The sequence below is a fragment of the Scophthalmus maximus genome, chromosome 12 (genome assembly GCF_022379125.1).
Source record: "Scophthalmus maximus strain ysfricsl-2021 chromosome 12, ASM2237912v1, whole genome shotgun sequence".
In the NCBI taxonomy this organism is placed as follows: domain Eukaryota; kingdom Metazoa; phylum Chordata; class Actinopteri; order Pleuronectiformes; family Scophthalmidae; genus Scophthalmus; species Scophthalmus maximus.
Window position 1 is genome coordinate 8479584 of NC_061526.1, and position 22796 is coordinate 8502379.

The following is a 22796-nucleotide window of genomic DNA, read 5'->3' on the forward strand; positions in this document are numbered from 1 at the left end:
AACCAGGCCCGAGACAATGGCAGGAAGTCGAGAGCAGAGCTCACCTCATGAAGGAGGCAGACGCCGACTCGTGGAAAGTACAACAACAACGAACCGGTGGAACAGCCGACGGCTGCGGAGGCCAGGTAGCCGGGTCGCCTCCACCTGGTGCCACCCGGCATCCGCTCAGTGAAGTTCGGCCAGATGTTTAACATGGGGGCAACTTTCCGCACTTGAGACTTCATTCCAGAGCTCATGTCACACAGATGTCAAACTGACGTCATCTGCATTAGAGTTCTCCGGGGAGTATTTGGACGTCAACCTGTAGGGGGGCCACAGTTGTTGGAGAGTGCTTGGTCCCGTCTTGGATTTGAGATGTCCTGGGACTCACGCTGTCTTCAGGTGAAATGGCTACGACCGTAATTTCCAGCAGTCAAACGTTAACGTCAGCCAGACAGTTGGTGGAGACCAAGACCGGAGCTAAAAGAGGGTGAATAGTGGACTTTTCGTACAACAGGTGGCCTGAAAAACGACTCCAGAATGAATCACAATGTTGCTCTGTATAAGGTCTGTTTACAACTTCGCCGTATCTCACTATAACGTGAGGAAATCTGTCTGCACATACGTATGTTTACAACCCACCAAATCTCATAAACCGTTCATCGAGTCTACCTTGAAATTTGGCAGGCGTGTCGCTGGGGGCAGCGGGGGGCTACTGGGACTCGGCGTCACCATCCATCATGACAAGAACGGATTCTCCAGTTCATGGATCATGGTCGAGCTTCTCCGAACTTTGACTAAACAGACCAATACCCCCAAAAAAGAGGTTTAAAGGTTTGACTACAGTTGAGACTTTGCTAATAAAAGACCTTAGATTTGACATTGACTTTTCAAGCATCTGAAACTTGACTTGAGAACTACCATGACAGTCGTAGACTCGTCTTGAATGACCCAGACTTCACCTTCTTCTGTTCCAAAAGACTTTTAAAAAGCTCTGCTTTTCCCTTTTCCTTCCTTTCTACAACAAGGCCTGAGTTCACAGTACCACATTGTTTTTTCGTATCATCTTCCTACTGATCCAGTGGATCTCCCTCGTTCCTCTTACCTCTGAAGGTGACACTAGCCAGGGGGTGGGAGTGCCTCAGGTTGTTGGCTCGCTGGAGAACGCAGCGCAACATGTTGGAAAAAAACCCTCAGGTGAGTCCGGAGCCTGAAACCTGCGAGGCTAAAAGAACTCCGACTGGGTCGACTGGGCTCACCAGGTCAGATCCAGAACAAGGCGGGACGGTCGGTTACATGACCAGAAGGAGCTTTGACGACGACGGCTACGATGACGACAACCGATGCGGACACGAGGTTGAGAGAAGGTAAGTGAACAACCGAAAAAAAAAATGTTTTCATCAAGTGAAATCAAAACGCTACTAGACTGGAAGAAAGTTGTCCACAGATCCTTTGTCTCGCAGCATCTATGTGAGAAAACGACCAAACAAAAGCTCTTTTTTCCTCCAAGAGGAGCGGAGAGGACGGAGTCCTGACCGAGCCGGCTTCCCTTCCTTTCTGATTCTCGACCAGCGAGCGCGTCATGAAATTCACATACACCTCACATCCAGAGGAAATCTCAACATTTCCTGTGCCCCTTTTCCTCTCCTATCTCCTGGTTGCCCCCCCGCACCCCGAGTTTCCTGCGTCTCTGCCCTGTACAGTCTCCACCTCTCTCTCTCTCTCTCTCTCTCTCCTTTAATCCCCGTTTGACTTCTGTCAATCTGTGTTTGCACATTTTCCAAGAAAAAAAAAATGAAACCATTCATTTTTACATGTTTTTTGTAACAACAAAAACTCGGCTGACTGCGGCAAAAACTGGATCAAACAACCTGTAGTAATTCTCATGGATGCACGATGCCACAATTTTGACTTCAAGGACTTTTCAAAGACTTTTCAACGTCTCCTGTTGTTGAAATATTTAAGGCATTGGAAAGACACGACCTATGTGACAGAACAATCCCTCAGGTGCCCGTGTCACTCAGGGTTGAATCACGTGGTCAAATACAGATGTTGAATCTATCTTCAAATTGTTAAGATGCGTGGGCCTCGACTGACATGTTAAGATTCTAGGAATTCAAAAAAAGCCAAGTCACCTGCACAGAGAGAGAGAGAGAGAGAGAGAGAGAGCGCCACCTTCAGACATGAAGCAGGGCATACAGTACACTACCCATACTGCATCACTGGAAGGAAAGTGAGTGTTCAAAGAAAGACAACACGGCAGCCTTTTTAAAAGTGTGTGTGTGTGTGTGTGTGTCCTATATCATACAGGGAAACTGTTGTGCAGCAGACTAGACAAAGTGTCATGAGTTCATGAAACACTTTTAGTTGGAAAACTACTCTACTGTAGTCTACTGTACTGTAGTCTACTGTACTCTACTGTACTCGACTGTAGTCCAACTGAAACACTGCAAGAGAGAATATGGAAAGGAAGAGAGGGAGACGGGAGGAAATACAGAAGTTCGATGAACGGATGAATATGTGTGTCTGTGGAAGAGAGATAAGACTTTATTAATCCCACATCGTTATATATATATATATATATATATATATATATTGTATACAAAGCGTTGCCTTGTGAAAGAAGGCTAGAATGTCCAGAGGTTTGAATAAAAAGAAAAATGTAATAAATATGAATATGTACATATAAATATATGTATGTTTGTATTGCAAAGGGTGTGGTGGATACAGACATATATATATATATATATAGAGACACAGTGAATACAGTACGGAAGAGAGAGAGCGAGTGAGGGAGCCCCGGAGGGTAAACCTTGCTGGTATCTATAAACACAGCTCTGCTTTACTGGAGACACACACAATATTCTTCAGTTTCCATATTAAGTTCAACAAACTCTCAGTGGAGTTTTACACTTGAATATTAAATATATATACGTATTATTATTAATATTATTTATAAGAAACAGACTTGAACCTGTGGTTTAAGTTTAACCCTAAAATCTAACAGCTACAGGATAATGAGTGAGAACATTACCCATCATCACCTCTCCTCTCTCTACCTCCCCCCCTCTCTTTCCCTGTCGCCCTCTCTCTCCTCTCTCTCTCCGCCCCACCCCACACAGACAGGAAGCCATGACAGACGACCGGCACAGTCTTTTCCAATAATAACCTCTCAGCTGTTGCAGCGAGCTCTCGTCCCGCTGTGACACAAACACTCTGTGGACGTGAACTTTATTCTGACATCTCTCTCTCTCTCTGCCTGTCTCATAGTCTCTCTATCACACACTCCATCCTCACCTTCATAGATGACTTGGCAGTAAGCGTCACTGATGTCGTCGTCCGGCGTCTGCAGACGCTCTGCACACAGAATGAACACACGCAGCATGGCTCACGCTCACACTCACACACACACACACACACACTGCTCGCAGTTAGATTCCTGCAGCAGACGCCGCCGTGTTGTCCATATATGGGCGTCAGTGTCTCCTGAAAATGAACAGAGATCCTTAAAATGAACAGAGATCAATAAGAGAGGAAAAAGAGAGAGATAAAGATAAAAATGGGCGAGAGCCACAGAGAATGAATAGGGACCGAGAGAGCGACTGGTAGAGCTGCAGCTTTCAGCTGTCTGTGCCACACACACACCCCCCCACCCTAACTCCCTCCCTCTCTATCACACACACACACACAGACTTTGGGCAAGTGCACTAGCTGACTCACGCACACGCACACACACACACAGTCCATTTAATCACAACTGGCTTAAAGGGCCAGCAACATGCACACGCACGCATGCCTTCACACAATGAACAATCCAAACCAACACACGTGGGGAGGTGTCTCGCACACACACAGACACTGCTCGCAGTTAAATTCCTGCAGCAGACGCCGCCGTGTTGTCCATATATGGGCGTCAGTGTCTCCTGAAAATGAACAGAGATCCTTAAAATGAACAGAGATCAATAAGAGAGGAAAAAGAGAGAGATAAAGATAAAAATGGGCGAGAGCCACAGAGAATGAATAGGGACCGAGAGAGCGACTGGTAGAGCTGCAGCTTTCAGCTGTCTGTGCCACACACACACCCCCCCACCCTAACTCCCTCCCTCTCTATCACACACACACACACAGACTTTGGGCAAGTGCACTAGCTGACTCACGCACACGCACACACACACACAGTCCATTTAATCACAACTGGCTTAAAGGGCCAGCAACATGCACACGCACGCATGCCTTCACACAATGAACAATCCAAACCAACACACGTGGGGAGGTGTCTCGCACACACACAGACACACACACAGATGAGACTGAATCACACGACTGTACATCAGCAGACGAGCGGCGCTGACTCAGGGTCAAGCCCTGGTTGCCATGGAAGCGTGACTCCCCGGTGTTTCCAGGGAACAGCATCACATCCTTCATGGGATAAAACTAATTTGTCTAGAGGGCTCGTCTTCTCAACTTGACTTTTTCTCCAGATGATCAAGTTCTGGAGTTCAGGGGCGTTTCAGGAGACTTTGGGGGCCTCAGCTGTAAGGGACCTGCGGGGAACCCGACATCATCATTATACCATATAAATATAGTAAATGACCAGCACCGTCCCAACACACACACACACACACACGTTTAAAAAGCGGAACAATCTTGACGTCTGTGTTTAACTCTGTAAGACGTCTCATGTGAGCGTCTCTGAGGGGTTCAACAGAGCGCTTCGATTGGACGAGAGGAGAAAAGGCGAAGCGAAAGAATTCCAAAGATTTAAACTCGTGCGACTTTTGAAAGGTTCGAGCGTCTGAGCTTCCTCTCTCGCACCTCCAAACCTCAAACTCTGACTTTGACCTGGTGTGAAAAAACAGAGTGGAAGAAAACCAGTAACAACAGGGTTGATTTTTATATTTATTTTAATTATGGGTCTCTATGGGAAACAGAACTGGAAACAAAACTGAGTTTGGAAAAAATATTCAGGGAATAATACACAGACACTGGTTTAAAAAATAAATAATTGATTAATAATTCCATCGATATTTTTTTGCGTAATCCTGCTGAGAGACAAACATACAGATCAAACATCCTCCCTGGCCGAGGCGATTATTGTAATAACCATTCATTCATGACTAAGATGAGACGTGTAGCAGATGAAAGTCAAACACAAAGAAAATTATTCATGTGATGAGTTCACATTCGAAAGACGCGAACTTCGATGGTGCGAATGACGGGAGGACGCTAAATTCAGCCCAATCGCTCCACTTGCTCGAGTTCAAATATTTCAACTCCACTATATGCGTGATGCGATGTCGCGAAAGCCAAGCAGCGTTGAGATTCTACCACTGATGCCGACGTCGCAGTCTGATATTTGTGGGTTGTTTTTACTCATGTGAGTAAAACTCAAATGATCCTTGTGCGAGTTACGTCTCGGACACTCGAGTAAAGAGTCGGACGGAGTTTTAATCCCAATGGGACCAATCAAGATAAAATCTATTATTTTTGAAGTATCACGATTGATGTAAAAGCCCCTGGATTACACATTGAGCCCCTCGGCAGCGGCTCCACTCGACACCTTTTCACAAAAAATAAATAAAAAGATCAGTATCCGAAAGCCTGGATCAATCAGAAGCGAGGCCTTGAGAATGTGGCGACGTGCTCGTCGGTGGTTTGTGTCGATGTTTCTGGAAGTATTTCTGGAGAACAAGGAGAAAAAGGGGGAAGAAGTACACAAACAATGTGAGTCCATGTGTGAGTATCGTCAGGACGAGGCGATTCAGGAGCAAACTTTGACTTTGGGCTTTTTGACTTTGAAGAACTTTTACAGCCACAAAAAACTATGACACACTAGAGGAAAGAGAAAGACTGAAAAGGCAGAATATGTCTCCTTTACATGTGCTTTCTTTTTCTGCGATCGTACCTGTAGGTTGTCGTAGTGTCTCTGGCTGCCGCAGTGATCCTCCTTGGCGCTGCTCTCGTTCAGGTAGAACACGCGGCAGAGGTTACAGAAGTAACCCGACTTGGGGACCACAAACTCCTGACCTGAAGGGACGCATGAACAGGGAAGTGAAAACTGTGAGAAAACAGTTTTCTTATATATATTTTGTAATCTAATGTAATAAAACTGTGTGTGTGTTTCTCACCGAGCGGGTTGTTGGGGCTGAACGGCGGCAGGTTGAGGTCGGCAGCAACGCAAGGAGACTGAGAACGAGATCTCTTCGCCTCAGGTCCGACGAGCTCGCTCTTCCTTTTGGTCACAACTGAAGAAGAGAAGAAAAAAAGACATAATCATTTCTGAAAATCAATTTCCAAGCAAAATTCCAAACATTCTCTTGTGTCTCTGAATATTTCAGACAGTTTCAATAAAACATGATGGGAAAGTTCAAATAAAATGTTTGCACTGAAACCATTCTAAAATATTACATACTTGACATAAAAATAAATGAGGGACAATCATTATTGGAGCCCGAACAATCCAGAGTTTTGGGGCCCGATGTCGATATTCAGGAGTAAAAAACACTCTGATAACGATTTATCGGCCATACAAAAAAATCCTGGCAGTGATTCCTAAAATGTCGTTCCTTACGACAAAGAAACGTAATTGTGTCTCGATAGGTTATAGTTTAACCATAAACTTAAAGTTATAATAAATGGAAATAAAATTAAAACACAAATACAACCAAATAAATAGATCTTGAATTAAGAACTTTTGAAAAAAGGAAAATGAAAAACACACAATGTTGTTTATTCTATAAAAAAAACCTGTTTAATATCGCAAACAAATCTACACGAATGTGCGTGTGTGTGAAATATTATCGTCACCTTTAACGTCCGGCCTGCTCCATCCTTCCTCCTCCTCCTCTCCTTCCTCCATACATCTCTCCAGGCTCTGGCTTTCAGGGTGCTCGGGCCGCAGGTCCTGCCCAGCAGAGGCAGCGTCCACGTGGGCCTGACTAGCTCCGCCCCCCTCGGACTTCTGGATCTCTCGCTGGCCGTCACTCGATAAGGTGGATGGATCTTTGAGGGGCGGCACGTCGGAACCAGACGATTCCCGTTCGTCCTCTCTCTCGTCTTTTGCACCATCTCTGTTCCCTCTGGTAGATTTTCTCACTGTTGGTGGAAAGATAATAAATTGAGCAAACTCAAGAGAGATAAAACTTGTTTGTATAAAAGATAAAGGTGTGGGTATTTGTGTTACCAGGGGTCTTTCTGGTTCTCTTCTTTGGTCGCCCTCTTGTCCTGGGAGCAGCTTCCTGTTCTTCTTCCTCCTCCTCCTCTTCTACTTCCACCTCGTCGACGGTCACAAAGTTCACACTCTCCTCTACAGAAATGAAAAAACAAAGTAAATACCGGATCCTGTGATGTTTTCACAAATGTCAAGGGTGTTGTGTGAAGAACTTTCAAGTTCCATTTCAAAGTGTTGCTTTATTAAAAACACCGGAGCCTCTCCTGTGCTCCGTGACTGAATGTGTCCAACAGAAATGCACCTTGGGCGTTGTAGTTCACTTCTTGTTTGACATCATTGTGTGCACATGCTTCCAATCTTTCGTTTTGAAACCAGATAGAAGTTGTTCATCTTTTAACACTGACGATATCCAACGATGTCTATGTAGAGTAAGAATAGGACTTTTTGTAGGAGAGGCTCTTATTCTGAAGGGTCTGAAAATTGATTTTGCTTCCATGGCAACTAACAGGATTATTCCTCCGATCGAGCATAATTGTTTGAACAGACCCACAAATACACTCTATGTACACACGCTGCAGTTTTTAAAAGGTAACACACCTGTGACGTCATCATCGTGTTTGCGTTTAGCAGATCTCGGCGATTGCTCGGCTTCGTCCGCCTTCTCATTGTCGCCGGCTTCGTCTAAAGTCACCAAAGTCTAAAGAGAGAGAGGGATGAGATCTTCAGCATAAGAGTGTGTGTGTGTGTGTGTGTAGTTCAAGGACTGTAAATAAACCTACAACTGCAGATAAATCCTCTGAATCCATGGCGACCAATTCTTCGGATGCTTCCACAACAACGCTGCTACACCTTGGCGAGTCTTCTTTAACAGCTGGTACCTCTCCTTTTGGACAAGTTTCATCATTTGTCTTACTCGTTTCCTTCACCGACTCTTCTTGATCATCTTCCACAGAATCTACGATCTGATAGACCGGCTCCTCCTCCTCCTCGTTTCTGGGTGATCCTGAGAGAGATGAGCTTTGCTCCACCAGCTTATCGTTTTTGGATGTTTTCTTCTTTCTCGCGCTGACAGACTGTTCTGTGGAAGGATGGTCGTCAACCATCTCATCCTCCACAGAATCAAGAATCTGAAACAACACCTCTTCTTCGTCAGCCTCTTTGTCTTTGTCGCCCTTCTTCAGTGTGACAGTCTCATTTTTAGTTGCTTTAACCGCTTTCTTTGGTCTTTTCCGTTTCCCTCTTCCTCCTGTAGCAGGCCGGTCGTCCTTCACAACCTCCTCGTCCTCCACAGAGTCTAATATTTCATAGGTAGCATCCTCGTCCCTTGACTCTCGTACAGTGATGTCACTCTTCTTTGCTTCCTGTGATTCTCTGGCAGGAGTGCGTCTCCTTCTCGTCGGCGTGTCCTCTTCCTTTGTTTTGTTGACCTGAGAATCTTTCTTACTTGTTCTTTCCCTTCTTCCTCTGGTCGATGTCGTCGTAGTTGGTTCTTCAGTCGCAGTCTCATCTTCCACAGAGTCCAAAACTTCAAACGAAGCTTCCGCATCTCCGTATGGTTTTTCAGATACTTCAGTTTTATCCTCCTTCTTTCCTCTCTGACTTCGTCTTCTGACAGACCTTTCTGTGGTGGTCGCATCTTGAACCGGTTCATCTTCAACAGAATCCATTTCATACACTATCTTTCTACTCGTTTCTGTCCTGTCCTGTCTGGTCCTCAGACCACTCCGAGAGGTATCTTCCTCTTTATCTATTCGCCCGATGTCTTCTTTAGAAATCTGAGCACCAGAAGTTTCATCGTCTATTGCCGTCTGATCATCAACTGAGTCCAAAATCTCAAAGGTTTCTTGTTGGGTAACATCACAGGTGAGGTCTTTTGGATCCTTTCGGTCGCAGACATTAAGAGGCAGCTCTTTTTCGAACAACTGCTGTGCTTGGTTTTGGGTAGCACCGTCTACCGCTTGAAGAGAAGAGTCCAGTTCCATTTCACTGCACTTCTCAGGGCAGGTCTCGCTGTTGTTGTTGACTTTGGCTTTCTCCAGGTCGTTCAGTGTGTTGTCCTTAAAATCAGTCTCCAGATTCTGGACTTGGTTCAACCTTAATCCCTGTCCCTGTGCAGGAGGATGCGTCTCTGGTGATGTTTCTATTTTTGTCTCTGACTCAACAGCGTTTGCAGCGATGCCCTCTGCTGACACTCTGTGGTCAGACGTCGGCACGGCACTCTCTGTGGCTTCTACGTCTTCTCTCTGTGACTCGGGAAGAGTCTCTGAAGACCGAGACGATCGTGTCCTACAACTTGAGGATGAAGTTTTCGATGCTTTGACCGGAGATCTTGTCTTGCTCTGTTGTGTTTTATGGTCAGGGGAGGAAGGGGTTTCAGGGGACAGTAAAGAAGAAGAGGGTCTGGTCGAGGATTTGGTTGACCTAGATGAGTCCTTGGTGGAATTAGAAGAAGAGCTTCTCTTTGTGGAGTCTTTGGTTGACTTGGATGAGGAGGATGAGGAAGAGGAAGACCTCTTAGAGTCTCTCAAGGACCTCGTCGAGGGCCGTTTGTCATCAGATGAAGCGTCCAAGCTTTGCGGTTCCTTTCTCCCTCTGGAGGGCCGCTTGGACGAGGCGGAGCGACGGGGGTCGGGGCTTGTTTCTTCCGCATCATCGCCAACAACTTCATCGACGGTGACAAAGTCATTCATGTTGAAATTTTGCTCGGCGCAATCGTAGGCGTCACCCCGAGCCTGGATCAAGAACAAAGAGGGGAATCAATCTTTGAAACAGTTATTGAATTAATAAAACATAACTGATAGAAACAGATGAGTGTATTTTTATAAATGACATTTAGCATTTCTGGATTAGTGTCACCAGCGAAAGTAAATTTAAAGATTTGAAGCATAGTCGTCACCTCTTTCTTATCACTCCGTGCCCTTGTTTCTTTGGTAAGTCTGTGCCGGTGAAGCGCTGCCACCAGGGCCGTGAACGTGTCCTGGTCGATCTGAGGAAGTTCTGCGGTGGTTTCTTCAGACGAGTGTGTGGGACCGAAAGCAGCGTCAGCAGTAGCATCTCTAGCAGTTGGTGACCCCTCCTCCCTCTCTGCTACTTCCTCTACATCTTCATTTGCCACCTGAGGACCAACGGTTGAGTCCAGGACGATCTCAGCTCCCAGTTCCTTACCGTCCACCTCCTTTTCTACATCACCTGCAGCTATAGCACTTGATTCTACTGTGACGTCTTCACGAGTGATGGATTCATCGGGTGCTGCTGGTTCCGCAGAGGGAGGGGAGCTGGTTTGCAGAACAGGTTGGGGCCCGTTATCAGAGAGTTCAGAAGGAGTATGGTCTGTTGGGGTCTCGGCTTCCAAAGCTACCTCGCTGGAGTTTTCAAGACGAGTCTCCAAACTAAAAGCAAAAGCAAAAATAGAAACATTTTTACAAAACAGCGTCCACCAAGGAGGTAATGTTTTCACCCCCGTCAGCTGTTAGGTTGGTTTCTTATCCCTAATTTAAGGATGCACACATACCGAGCCACACCCTCAGATGCCGAGTCCGTTGAGAAAGTGTCAAAATTCTCCACCACCCGTGTTTCAACACTGGAGTCGGCCGTCTCAACAGACACCTGAAGCAAGAGAACCAGTAATGGACTGAGTGAATATACAAGAGAAGAGGAGAGGAAGAAATTAAGAAAGTGACAACACAAAAGCAACAAACAAACTGAGAAGAGCAACATCAAGATTCATTTAAGACGTTAAAATATCAGAAACAGGTCTTGTTCTCTACATTTCAATCTTGCTTTGTGCATCAGCTGAGAACTGAACCATAAGAGACGACAGAATGGGTTCATTCAAGGGGACATTAAGAAAACCTACACTCTTTGATGAGGTTGCTGTGGGTTGCTGTCGGCTCACGACTTCAGTCCTCGGCTTTGTTGAAACATTGCCGACAGGTTCAGAGGCATCATCGGCTGACACTGGGTCGCTTTGGCTCGTCATGGCAGAGACGGGATCTTTCAAGGAAGTAAATTTACATTTTTTTTATACATATTTTGAAAAAAGGTGCTGAGATTCAGCTAGAGAGCGGTAGTGAGGTAGTTAGTACTCGTGCTAAATTAATCATTTACACCTGCTTCGAGGCAAAAATACCTTTTTCTATTGTGTTCTCCTCCATCCCTTCGGCTGAGCTCGAAGGCTGTGAAGCCTCCATCTTGACCTCCAGAACCGGTGCAGCAGACTCTGGTTCTAGAAGCTGTGATGAAGGTTCATCGGCGGCTTCTGGAGTTTTCATGTCGGTCCGTGGTATCGGACCACTTGTGTCTGCAGGTTGACCGTCTGCTTCTGCGTTCGGAGGTAGAACAGTAGGATCGTTGTTCACGTCTGTACTGGGCGCTGGTCGACTCTCACTGGGTTTGTCCGTTACAGCCTCTGTACTTGTCAATTGTTCCACTTTGACCTCAGCACAAGGTTCTACTTCCATGGGCTCTGCCACTTCATCTCCTGTTTCCCTGAGCGTCATTGGTTTAGCGTCTTCTTTTACCTCAGCTTTAACTTTGGCAGGTTTTGCTTGGTGCTTCAGTTCAGAAACTGTCCTGTTCCCTGGCTCAACCTTGACTGTGTCTTCCAGCTCCTCTACAGATTGTTGAACCTTTGTATCCAATTCTTTTGACTCCGAAGTCTCTACATCGGTTCGATTTCCTGAATTCGTGGATTTCAATGTCTCCTTCGTGGGTGTTGCAGATTTCTCTTCAACCTCTTCTTTTATCGTAGCTCCTGCTGCTGAAGAAGAGGCTGTTTCCTCTTTGACCTTTACTTCACTGACACTTTCTGAGACTTGAGTTGGTTCAGCCACAGTCACGTTTGCCGACTCATCAACCTCGGCTGTGTCGACCTGCTCCACAGCAGGTTTTGCCCTTTTGGCGATCAGTTTGGTTGAGGCGTTTTTTGCCTTCGCAACCAAGATGTTTGCTTTAGTGACCTTGGTTGAGCCTTTAGCAACCGTTTTCTCATTTGTACGTTTTCCATAGGTTGTATTTCTTTGGGGCATCGTGGTTTTCGTGGCTTTAGATGTCAGAGGTTTGGAGACACTGGAAACGGTAGGTTTTCTGTGAACGAAAGAGTTTTACATAGTTGTTTTATATGTTATTTACTATAAGTTTTCAATGTGTTAGCAATTGCTTGTCTTTCTAATTTAAATGTTGCGACAGTGTGAAAAGTGTGAAAATTGATGGCAAGTGTACATTATTGTACACCCCCAAAAAGTGATGAAAGAAAGTGCAGTAAATTCCTAACAATCAACTTTTTACTGTGGAGAATAAAACCAACACAAATTCTTTGACTACAGTGAAGTTCATCTGTGATAATGAAGCATATCTTACTTCTGAGGAGTCTTTTGCTCATCATCCTGGAAAAACAAACCAAACAAGATTTGTTATTTTACATAAATTTGTTCAAACCTTCTCAAGTTAAAAATTTAAGTAAGTGTTACTGTCCAAATATTTCTGGTTCCGGACTGTTTTATTTCCTAGTAACAGGAAGTCAAACACAGATCGTTACCTTCTCTTTGACAACAGTGACTGGGAATCCTTTGATGGCGATGCTCTTCTCGCTCTTCAGTTTTTTAGCGTCCTCATCTTTCTCAAAACGCACGACTGCCTACACATCACAAACACACATTGATTTGGATTAGCGAGACCATCAGGCCTTACCACAGGAATTTCGACAACATTTTTCTATACATACCTCCCGCTTGGACCGAAACAGTACGACTGATATGGTTTTTCCAAACTGCTCCACAGCAGTGACCACCTCAGCGTGAGAGAAGGAACCATGAACCCCCTTTAGCTTCACCACGTTTGGAGGTGAATCTTCATCCACCTGAGGGAAGAAAGACAAAACTAAACGTAAACTTTGTTGTTAAAAGCAGTCAAACTAATCTCCCTGCCATCAAACAGCTTTATGTTTAAAATGAAACATTTCTTCATGACATTGATCAAAACATTGTCAATGAGGCAGAACAGGGAGGATGGAAATTATTGACACTAACCTGAGACTTTGAGGAAGCGCTTGCCTCACTGTTGGCCTTGGTTGATGTTGTCGTCGTCTGCTTCTTCTTTGCCGCAGCAGTGGAGGCCGACGAAGAGGCAGCGGAGGAAGAGCTCTTTCTCCCAGCGGACTTTCCTCCTTTGGTCGATGTAGAGGACGTCAAGGAAGAAGACTTCATCTTGGCTAGCTCGGCGAGCAAGGCAGGGGCCAGACATTTAACCACGGCCTCCAAGTCAGACTGTTTGGACAGAGACTGGACGGCTGGAGGAACAAAAGGTGACAAACGGCATCAGATAAGTTTAGGTAGGTCGCATACCTCCGCCAAGGCCCAACAGTCCCCTTATGAAACCAGGTTTAAATCCGCTAGATCCATATTTTGTCGGGATCCACCCTTAATAGCATCTTGCGATATTAAAGTGAAAAACAAATTCAGAAACCTATTAAAATTCCGCCGATTTCAAATGGGTTATTTTGTTTTGTGGAAATCTGTTCAGTTGGTTTTGTGTAATCCTGCTAACAAAAAACCAAACAACCAACTAACGAACAAATGGACAGGGGTGAAAACATAACCTCCTTGGCAGAGGTAACTGAGGATCTAGAAATGCAAATGTTCAAACCTGATGTTTTTAGTAGATTCTTTGCCAGTGTCTCTGCGCTGCTCGACTTCTTCTGTCCAGGGGAAGTCTCAGACAAGGTTCTTCCTTCGCGGCTCCTTTTTGGAGATGAACGTCTCTCATCACTCCTCCTGGGCGAGGACCGATTGTCGTCCCTCCTCCTTGGCGATGGTTGTCTTTCGCGGCTTCTTCCTGGCGAGGGCCGTTTGTCGTCCCTCCTCCTTGGCGATGGTTGTCTTTCGCGGCTTCTTCTTGGCGAGTACCGTTTGTCGTCCTTTCTCCTGGGCGACGGTCGTCTTTCGCGGCTTCTTCTTGGCGAGGACCGTTTGTCGTCCCTCCTCCTGGGCGACGGTCGTCTTTCCCGGCTTCTTCCCGGAGACGACCATCTCTCTGCACTCCTGGACGAGGACTGTCTGTCATCCCTCCTCCACTGTCTCTCATGACTCCCTGAACGGGACCGATAACGGTCGCACCGCGGAGAGCGAGAACGAGACAGGGAACTGAAGTGTGGGAAAAAATTATTTGAAATGGGTTGATTAAACTAAACATGTATTTAAAAATGACAATTTGACAGAGAGACGTATGTCATTATTGATCGTAATCAGAATGAGCGTCTCACTGACCTGAGAGTGTATCTGAAGCTGCGTGGTGATCGTGTTCGGCTGCGTTTACCCCTACGGGGGCTAGGCGAATGGGAGCGGCTTCCAAGACTGGTTTTCTTGGGACGCTGTTGGTAAGTCGTGGATGAGGGCTCAGTTTCTCTCCTTCCGGTGCTGAAGGGAGCAGGGAACAAGTTAAGTGAACATTAGTGACAGGTACAGAAGATTTCCCGAAAATAAGCAAGGTACTAATTCTAAAGTGGTACGAAATTTACCTGAGCTCGAGTTCTATGTCTCCATTCCACTCTGGGTATCTGCGGAATAGAACGTAGACTGTCATCAAGAATCTCAGGTGACACTTCCAAGGTCCAACAAGGAAATTGGAACTTGAGGTATTAATCGAATTTATAAAGCCTGACTAAAGTTCGACAAGCCTCCCAGCAGTGCGGGTTCAAAACTCTTCAAGGTACACAGGTAGCTACCAAGTTCAAGACCTTTCATCAAGAAAAAAGAAAAAAACAAAACAAAGGACTGACTTTGCCCGGAAGACTCTGCAGGTGTCGAGGTGAAGGCTGCTACTCTGGTGGGAGTGCCACTCCTAGTGATACGGACAAAAAACACAATATTTAGACAGGCCCCATCACAAAGATCATCAGCTTCGTCATCTCAACGGTCATAACACGCATTTCTGATCCTTTAAGATTACAGCAGTATTGTAGAAGTTCCTTAGATCTTCAGAGCTTGTCCCTCTACAATGTGTCCAATTTTATCGGTTTTCGAATGAGGCAAATGTTTTTTGATGTATGTCTATTTTGTAGATAGGAAGTCCAAAAAAGGCTAGATCATTCTCTCTGGTTTTCTTCAATCTTCAACGGCAGGTATCCTAAAATTAGGATTGATCTTGAGTCCAGGTAATGTCTGGATCTCCATTGGAAAGTGATATCTCACCGGCAGAAAACTTGCCGGTCCAATCATAACCCATTATCTGACAATAGGCGGGGTTTATACCGCGACGTTGAGAGAAGCGACTTTTGTAAACAAGCAAGATGGCTGCCACTAATGAACGAGCAATTGACTAAAAGTATCAGATATTTTCAAGTTTCTCTCACAAAAACGGCAACGCTGATTCACAGACATTGTGGAATCATCATCACAGACATCTTTTCTTTGCTCTAGTCTGTTGCTCAACAGACGTCACATGATTCGTTGCTCTCACTGGTCTATCCAATGTGTCCATTGGTAACGCCTCTAGGAAATCAAAATGATCTGAGAGGTCTATGCCAGGCTATCACGACGCCTGGACGCGAGCAAAACATATTAACACAGTAAGACCCAAGCTACCATCCAAAATAAACATTTGTAAAACCTACACATAGGCCAACGTTCACTAAAACCTGTATTTCTCAGTCAGTGAAGCCGATGGAGACAGTGGCAGGAAGTGGGAGAGCATTTGACCAATTTGCAGACATCTCCTCCCAAAAAACCTAAAAACAATGAGAGCTTGAACCTTCAGCTTTTATTGAAAATCACTGCCTTTGCCTTAGTGGCCAAATTGTTATACTTAAGTTGATGAACATTGGGTCAAAGATAATGGATGTTCAATAAAAGTCAAATGTTTCAGCTCTCAAATATTTTTTGCCTTTCATGTCTCTGTCTGCATACAAGGCTGAAAAAATAAAGGTTTTACTGACCAGGTCATGGCCCTACATCAGCGTAATCTGATTTATAATCAGATTAAGCTCAAGGGCAACAAGTCTTTCAATCATTCAACATTAAAAATGCAGGAGTCAGTTCCGGTGACAACCAACATGAAGAAAGTCTTCTTCTTGGGCTCTGGATTCTCCAAGGTCTGGCTCTTCCGTCTTGTGTAGTATCAAAGTTTCCCGAGGTTATCTCGTCACAGGTCATTAGCAAGAATGGATCAGGACAAATCCATAAGAAGGTTGGGCTCCATCTGGGGTCGATGTGGACCGTGTACACGATGTATGTCCTTGTTGAGTTCCAAAAAATGTCATATGCGGTGAACCAAAAATAACTGACAAAACCAAAAAAGATATTTGATTCATGAAGTACAATGTTTGCTGGGGGCCTTCGACAATACATACATACAATACAAAAGTTGAAGGTTTGCTCTAAAATAATATACAATATTAATGATAAATAAAGATGAGTGAACATCACTGAAAAAAAAATATTTACATCATCGATCAGGGAAAAGTAGCATATTGTAAAATACAAAGAATAATTTAAATAAATCAAGTTATATCCTTGTTGGTATTATTTACCCCATTACAATCTTTAAGGCAAAATAAATAAATATACTATTCGAATTAGTCTGACAGTTTAAAAACAAAAAGTTTACACATTAGAATAATTAACCCTTGTCTACTCACCTTAATACTAGTGCATTCTTTGCAACATAGAGTACAGGTATGTGGAAAGACTTTGGGGGTGACCGCCGCATAGTCGTACACCATGAACCGCGCTGGCAGACCCTTGGCGACCGGCCTCTTTGCGGGATCCTGGCGCTGGACTGACTGAAGTGGAGGAATGGCGCAGGAGAGGGGGACAAACCCTGAGCGTTCGGTGTTGCTGCGGATTACGGGAGCAGGAGGAACTGATTGCGCCGCAGAAAAATCTAGAGGCCGCATCGCTCTCCCCATTAGTGATGCTGGCTGCTTCTGCTGCGTCTGCTTCTGCTGCGTCTGGTTCTGCTGCCTCTGGTTCTGCTGCCTCTGGTTCTGCTGCTTCTGGTTCTGCTGCTTCTGGTTCAGCTGCCTCTGGTTTTGCTGCCTCTGCGACTGCTGCTTCTGGTTCTGCTGCAACTGTGACTGGTTCTGCTGCAACTGTGACTGCTTCTGCTTCGTCGGCTTCAGCAGCATCTGCCTTTGCTGCATCTGTGGCTGGTTCTGCGGCATCTGCGTCTGCTTCTGTTCAGCAACCGATGACCCTTTACCTTGAGTTACACGCCGATTTTCAGTGTCAATGGTTTCATTGCTACCAATGAGCACAAGACTAGGTCGGTCAGGATGCACACTACGGAACAGAGTGCAAGGCGGTTGGCTCTTTGATGCTGACTGGGGACCTGGTTCTTTCGAAGGATGGGACTTGGAAGCTACAGACATATAGACTGTTCTGTCGCTTTCTTTTCTTGGCAGAGAAGAAGAGCCAAGGGGAGTCTTCAATCGCTGAGCTGGATCACTGCTTAGGGGAGCTACTGATCTCATTACGGAATTGTATGAAGAGTTGGTAACAGAGCTACCTTGGCCACGTGAAGAACCAAGGGCACTGCTTTTCACCTCCGTCCTATCTTGACTGTGGTGGCTCCTACTATCGCGAGTATCCACCAACGACAAGCTGCCACTCCCACCACTGCCACTAGTTCTTCCGATCTCATCCACAACCCCTCCAGCATAATTGCCAGTATGTCCATAGTCAATCACTTTAGCGGGCTGGAGAACAGCTGATGATCCTCCAGAACTACTCAAACTGCCCATTCCACTCATACCTCTGATTGGTCGAGTTGCAGGGTAGGGTCCGGACTCAACCGCAGTCGAAGATCTCTTGGCCTTCTGATTACGGATTTGGCGCAAGATGAATGGCAGGTTGGCAGGGGTCATCTGGTCATCAGGGTACGAGACAAGATATTCCAAATCTTCTTTTTCAAGTCCAAATTGCAAAAGGATGTTTGAGGCACATTCGGAAGTGTACTTGGGGCGACTTGTCTCAGTTGGAGGTTTGTCTAGGACAGGATAGTCAAAATCACCTAATCCTGGAATGGACTGCACATCACGTGCTCGGTCGCTGGAGGAATTAAACTTACTGCCACCACTGCTTGTGTAGCTAGATGAAGCAGTTGATGGATAAAATTTGGAGGAATCATCAGTGGCTGCCTTTTTGTATTTCGGAAACCAGTCCAAGGACCTACTGCCACCGTCAACATCAGAGTGTCTGTGTCCTAGAGAGGCAGGGGTTGAGGCTATGGAATAGGAGGTCGTCCCAGTGCCCGAGGAGAGAATGTCATCTCTCTGGGTGCTGCTATAGCGAGTGCTCTGGCCTATGGGCTGATGATCCGGTTGGCCAACAAACCTCACCTCCTCTCTGGCTCTGCTACTATGCGTATCTTTAGACCCCTCTTTGTCTTTGTCCATTCCAGCCCTACTTTGGTCAGGCCTGTAGCTCACTGACATATTAAGCAGCGACGGAATCCTTCTCCCAGCATTGGCAGGAGACGCAGAAGAAGCTGCAGAAGAGCTGAAGCTAGACCCAGGTCCAAGGCCAGAGGTTGCCCGCCGAGGGTCCCTCTCTGCCTGCATACTGGTGAGTCCATATGACCCCCGTGTGGACCTCTGGTTCCCAGAGTTATAGGGGTTATATGGAGGTGGTTGAGACATGGTGTTTGCAACCTTCAGAAGGCTAAGGAGTTCGATAGCCACAGCAGTCGGGGAGGGAAGTGGTGTGGGTATGTAGGGAGCAGGTGAGTTGGAGCTGGCTGTCAGGATCAAAGCTCGACAGCCAACAATGAAATAGCAATGTTTATCTGCGTCAGTGCTAGCAAGGCTTTCAGTTAAGCCAGCCCCACGGACACAGCCGGTTGTTCAATTAGGAGCAGGCCCCCGGTGAGCCCACCAAGTAGGGGGCTCGTAAGGGCCCTGGAGCAGAAGAAATGCTCCCACACGACCAACAGCAGGGCAGAACTGAAGTTAAAAAGGAGAAAAAAATGTTATTTATTGGGACTGGATTTCCAACTTCTTGATTGGGTAACATCCATTATGTTGAATGTCTTGTCTGGTCTTGTCCACTCTGGTGCTCCCACTGTAGGATAGACATCCAGTCTGTCCTTTTTCATTTCTTGGTCTTCACTAGCAATAAAGAATGGGTGAGGCAAAGGAAACAAAGCCCAGACAGAAGGAGAAAACAAGGTGACCGCAGCATAAATAAGACTTGTCGGGCATGATGACTTTTTGGGACTAGCATGGTTTACAAACACAAGGTGACGGCCAAAAGATTCAACAGTGATTTGAAAAAAGATAAACGACACGGACCATCCTCATGCAGTACAATCAAACTAAAGTGTTTCACTCTATCCTTGCGCCGATGTCAAGTAATCTAGTCATAACTAAGTTATGGGTAAATTGCAAGTTGTTATGAACAGCTTTCAGTATACGGAGCACGATGCCGATTCATGATCAGCTTCCCAAGAGTGTTTCATGGGCTACGTCCATACGTTCATGCTTGGTGTCCAGTCCTACTCCGGAGAATTGGGGTTTTAATTTGAAAAACTCTCGAGTTAATTTTTAGTCTGCACAGCCAGAAACAATAAGTCGTCCATATTTTGTTTCCCGATGGGTGATTGAAGTATGGTCATGTGATATGCGTTTTCAGGCATGTCTCTTTTCAAAATGAAAAACGTATTAGTGTCGACGAAGCCACAGTCTGGTCATGCGGTACCCTCCTTCCTGGCTCTCACAGTACAGTATTGTAGTGTTTGTTTATACAACAAAGCCAACATGACAGTTAGAATACAACAGGCGGACACGATCAACAGGAACAACATACTTTGAAATGCAATCCAATAGGTCATCAACTGTAAAATACGTCCCAACATCCCCATATGGATGGGGAGGAAAGAGGAATTTACTAACGGCATAAAACTATTGATTTCATTTAGCTGTTCAGGGTGATCACACATAAACTTGAATATCCTTACAAGAGCTGTTAGTTCTAACAGTTAATCCACTACTTGATCGCCAGCTATTTTGATAATCGATTAGAGTCGTTTTAATGAAGGAAAAAAGTCAAAATCCCCTTCGCTCCTCTGTGACGGTAAAGTCTCGGCACCGGCTCGAGTCCTCAACCAATCAGAGACGTCGGAACCGAGCCGAACTAGCACCTGCTGATGATGCTAGCAGGTGCTAATGCTAGACCTCGGCGGGGACCGGTAACAAACCATGGCGGTGACCCGCCTGACAAGACACCGACCGCGGACACGTTCCCGTCCGTCGCTCCGGTGCTTCTTGTCGTTTCTGTTTGTGTCTCCTACCTTCCGTTTCTCCGTGTTTATGTTCGGTGCCTTCAAACTCTTCGTGTCGTCGTTGACGTTCACTCCGCTGGAGGACGTGATTACTTCCGGGTCGACGCGGCGTTCAGGTGCTCCTCCCATAGTCCGAGTTACCCATTTAGTTACACTTTTAATCAAGAGGCTTCCTAAAGATGTGTTGTTGTCCGCCGCGTCTCACCGTGTATGACAATTGACCACTCGGGGAGAATCATGTCGCAAGATTAATCGCTGACTGATTTGAGTTGCTGCTGCGATTTAAAGGCAGGAATCGGTTTCTCCTGTTTCTTCTTACGGCACTGGAATGCACCAGAAATTTCAGAGTAAAAGTCCGCACTTTCAAAGAAAGCGTTTTGTTTGTCTTAAATCAAAGTTAAAAATATATACATGAATCTTTACACTTACTCCCAAACATAACAACAAAACGGTTTCATCAAACTTAATGACCTGATTTTATTTTTTTCCTCTGAGGAACTGGCCGGCAACAAATAAGAGTCTAATTCTGTCACAAAGTGCGAGATGTACACTTTATTTTACTAAGAAAACGTGACAATTTCCCACCTAACGCCATGAATCTGCTTCTTTTTACTACACATTTATCAACAACACAAGAGTTTTCCACCTCAGCCAAGGGTAACAACCGATCCAGTGTTACAGCAACTGCAGACGGAGCGAGGCAACGTAACAGAAGAGCTGGACACAGTTTAGATCTTAAGTGTCATGGTAGATAATTTTGTGCCACACGGTGGTTTTTCTTTTTTCAGACCACCATAATCTATCGTTTTCTCATTTTATTTAAAAATCCAAAAAAAAGATCAGCAGGAGACGTCTGGATCAATCGGAAACAGAACCTTGAGAATATTGTGTTGAACCTCTTGATGGTTCGTCTTCAAGCTTCTGGTAGTGCTTCTGTAGAAAAGAAGAACACAAACAACTTAAAGCTGTGTGTGTGTGTGTGTGTGTGTGTGTGTGTGTGTGTGTGTGTGTGTGTGTGTGTGTGTGTGTGTGTGTGTGTTTGTTTGTTTGTTTGTTTGTGATCGTACCTGCAGGTTGTCGTAGTGTCTCTGGCTGCCGCAGTGCTCCTCCTTGGCGCTGCTTTCATTTAGGTAGAACACGCGGCAGAGGTTACAGAAGTAACCTGACTTGGGGACCACAAACTCCTGACCTGAGGAGACGCAGGATCAGGGAAGTGAAAACAGTGAGAATGTTATCAAATGTTATCGTCATTAAATTTAAAATAAAAGTGAGTGAGTGCAGTTTCTCACCGAGCGGGTTGTGGGGACTGAACGGCGGCAGTTTGAGGTCGGCAGAAGCACAAGGAGACTGAGAACGAGATCTCTTCGCCTCAGGTCCGACTAGCTCCCTCCTCCTCCTCTTACTCACAACTGAAGAAGAAGAGGAAAAGAAGAGGAAAGAATCAAACGATGAGATATTTAAGAACCCGACAATCATACTAACCCTCGACATGGGGTCATGGGAGTACGACTATCCAGTCAGGGGGAACGGGGCACCGGGGTTGTTGCAATTCAGTCCTCGTATAATCAAAGTAAGAGCTGCGTCCGTACACTTGGCACAAAGTCAACCCATTCTATAGTGGGTGCTGGAAAACAGCTCGACTGAATGCTCAGCTCTCTGTACCTGTAACGTCCGCCCTGCTCCATCCCTCCTCCAGGCTCTGGCTCTCGGGGGGGTTGGGCTGCAGGTCCTGCCCAGCAGTGGCAGCGTCCACGTGGGCCTGGCTCGCTCCGTCCACCTCGGCCTTCTGGAACTCTCGCTGGCCGTCACTCGATAACGACGATGGATCTTTGTCCGGTGAAGCGAGCGGGAGCGGCGCGTCTGAACCAGCCGATTCCCGTTCTTCCTCTCTGTCCCCAGCTTTTTTCCCTCTGGTAGATTTTCTCACTGTTGGTGGAAAAATAATAAATTGGGCAACTCAGCGGATTAAACTTGTTTGTATAGAAGATAGAGGTGGACGTATTATTGTTACCGGGGGTCTTTTTGGTTCTCTTCCTGGGTCGCCTTCTTGTCCTGGGAGCTTCCTTTACCTCCTCCTCTTCCACCTCGTCGACAGTCACAAAGTCCACACTCTTCTCTAAAGTAAAGATTAAGACATGATCAAAACTTATAAATCGGAATACTGGTTTCATATATTGTAACGTATAAACACAACACACCCGTGTCGACATTGATTTTGCGTTTCACAGATCTCGACGTCGTCTCAGCTTCCTCTCTGGTCTCTTCATCCTCGTTGCCTCTCGCTTCGTCGACAGTCACCAAAGTCTAAAATGAGACGAGAGAATGTCATCGTTAATGTTTATGTGCGTAGACGCAAATTTGTGTCGTATGACGA

General features: G+C 45.7%; 2 protein-coding genes across 15 annotated transcripts in view; both read right to left on the minus strand.

The window, feature by feature from the left end:
- dysf (dysferlin, limb girdle muscular dystrophy 2B (autosomal recessive)) overlaps window positions 1-3610 on the minus strand; it is a 54610-nt gene extending 51000 nt beyond the window's left edge. For 7 of the 11 annotated variants that reach the window (XM_035605270.2, XM_035605255.2, XM_035605239.2 and 4 more), the window contains exon 1: window positions 3277-3610. In XM_035605270.2, coding sequence (XP_035461163.2) covers window positions 3277-3364 — 88 coding nt within the window. In that variant the 5' untranslated portion in view covers window positions 3365-3610. Of the gene's footprint in view, window positions 1-1084; window positions 1542-3276 lie in introns of those variants that run through there. The other 4 variants (XM_035605251.2, XM_035605262.2, XM_047336196.1 and 1 more) reach the window with 1 other exon arrangement.
- Window positions 3611-4865: 1255 nt separating this feature from the next.
- The window catches only part of LOC118289015, a 34969-nt gene continuing 17038 nt past the window's right edge, over window positions 4866-22796 (minus strand). For 2 of the 4 annotated variants that reach the window (XM_047336193.1, XM_047336191.1), the window contains 6 exons: window positions 22621-22726; window positions 22434-22538; window positions 22085-22348; window positions 21712-21831; window positions 21490-21611; window positions 20955-21355 (listed from right to left, as the gene is read on the minus strand). In XM_047336193.1, coding sequence (XP_047192149.1) covers window positions 21281-21355; window positions 21490-21611; window positions 21712-21831; window positions 22085-22348; window positions 22434-22538; window positions 22621-22726 — 792 coding nt within the window. In that variant the 3' untranslated portion in view covers window positions 20955-21280. Of the gene's footprint in view, window positions 5661-5884; window positions 6007-20954; window positions 21356-21489; window positions 21612-21711; window positions 21832-22084; window positions 22349-22433; window positions 22539-22620; window positions 22727-22796 lie in introns of those variants that run through there. The other 2 variants (XM_047336192.1, XM_047336194.1) reach the window with 2 other exon arrangements.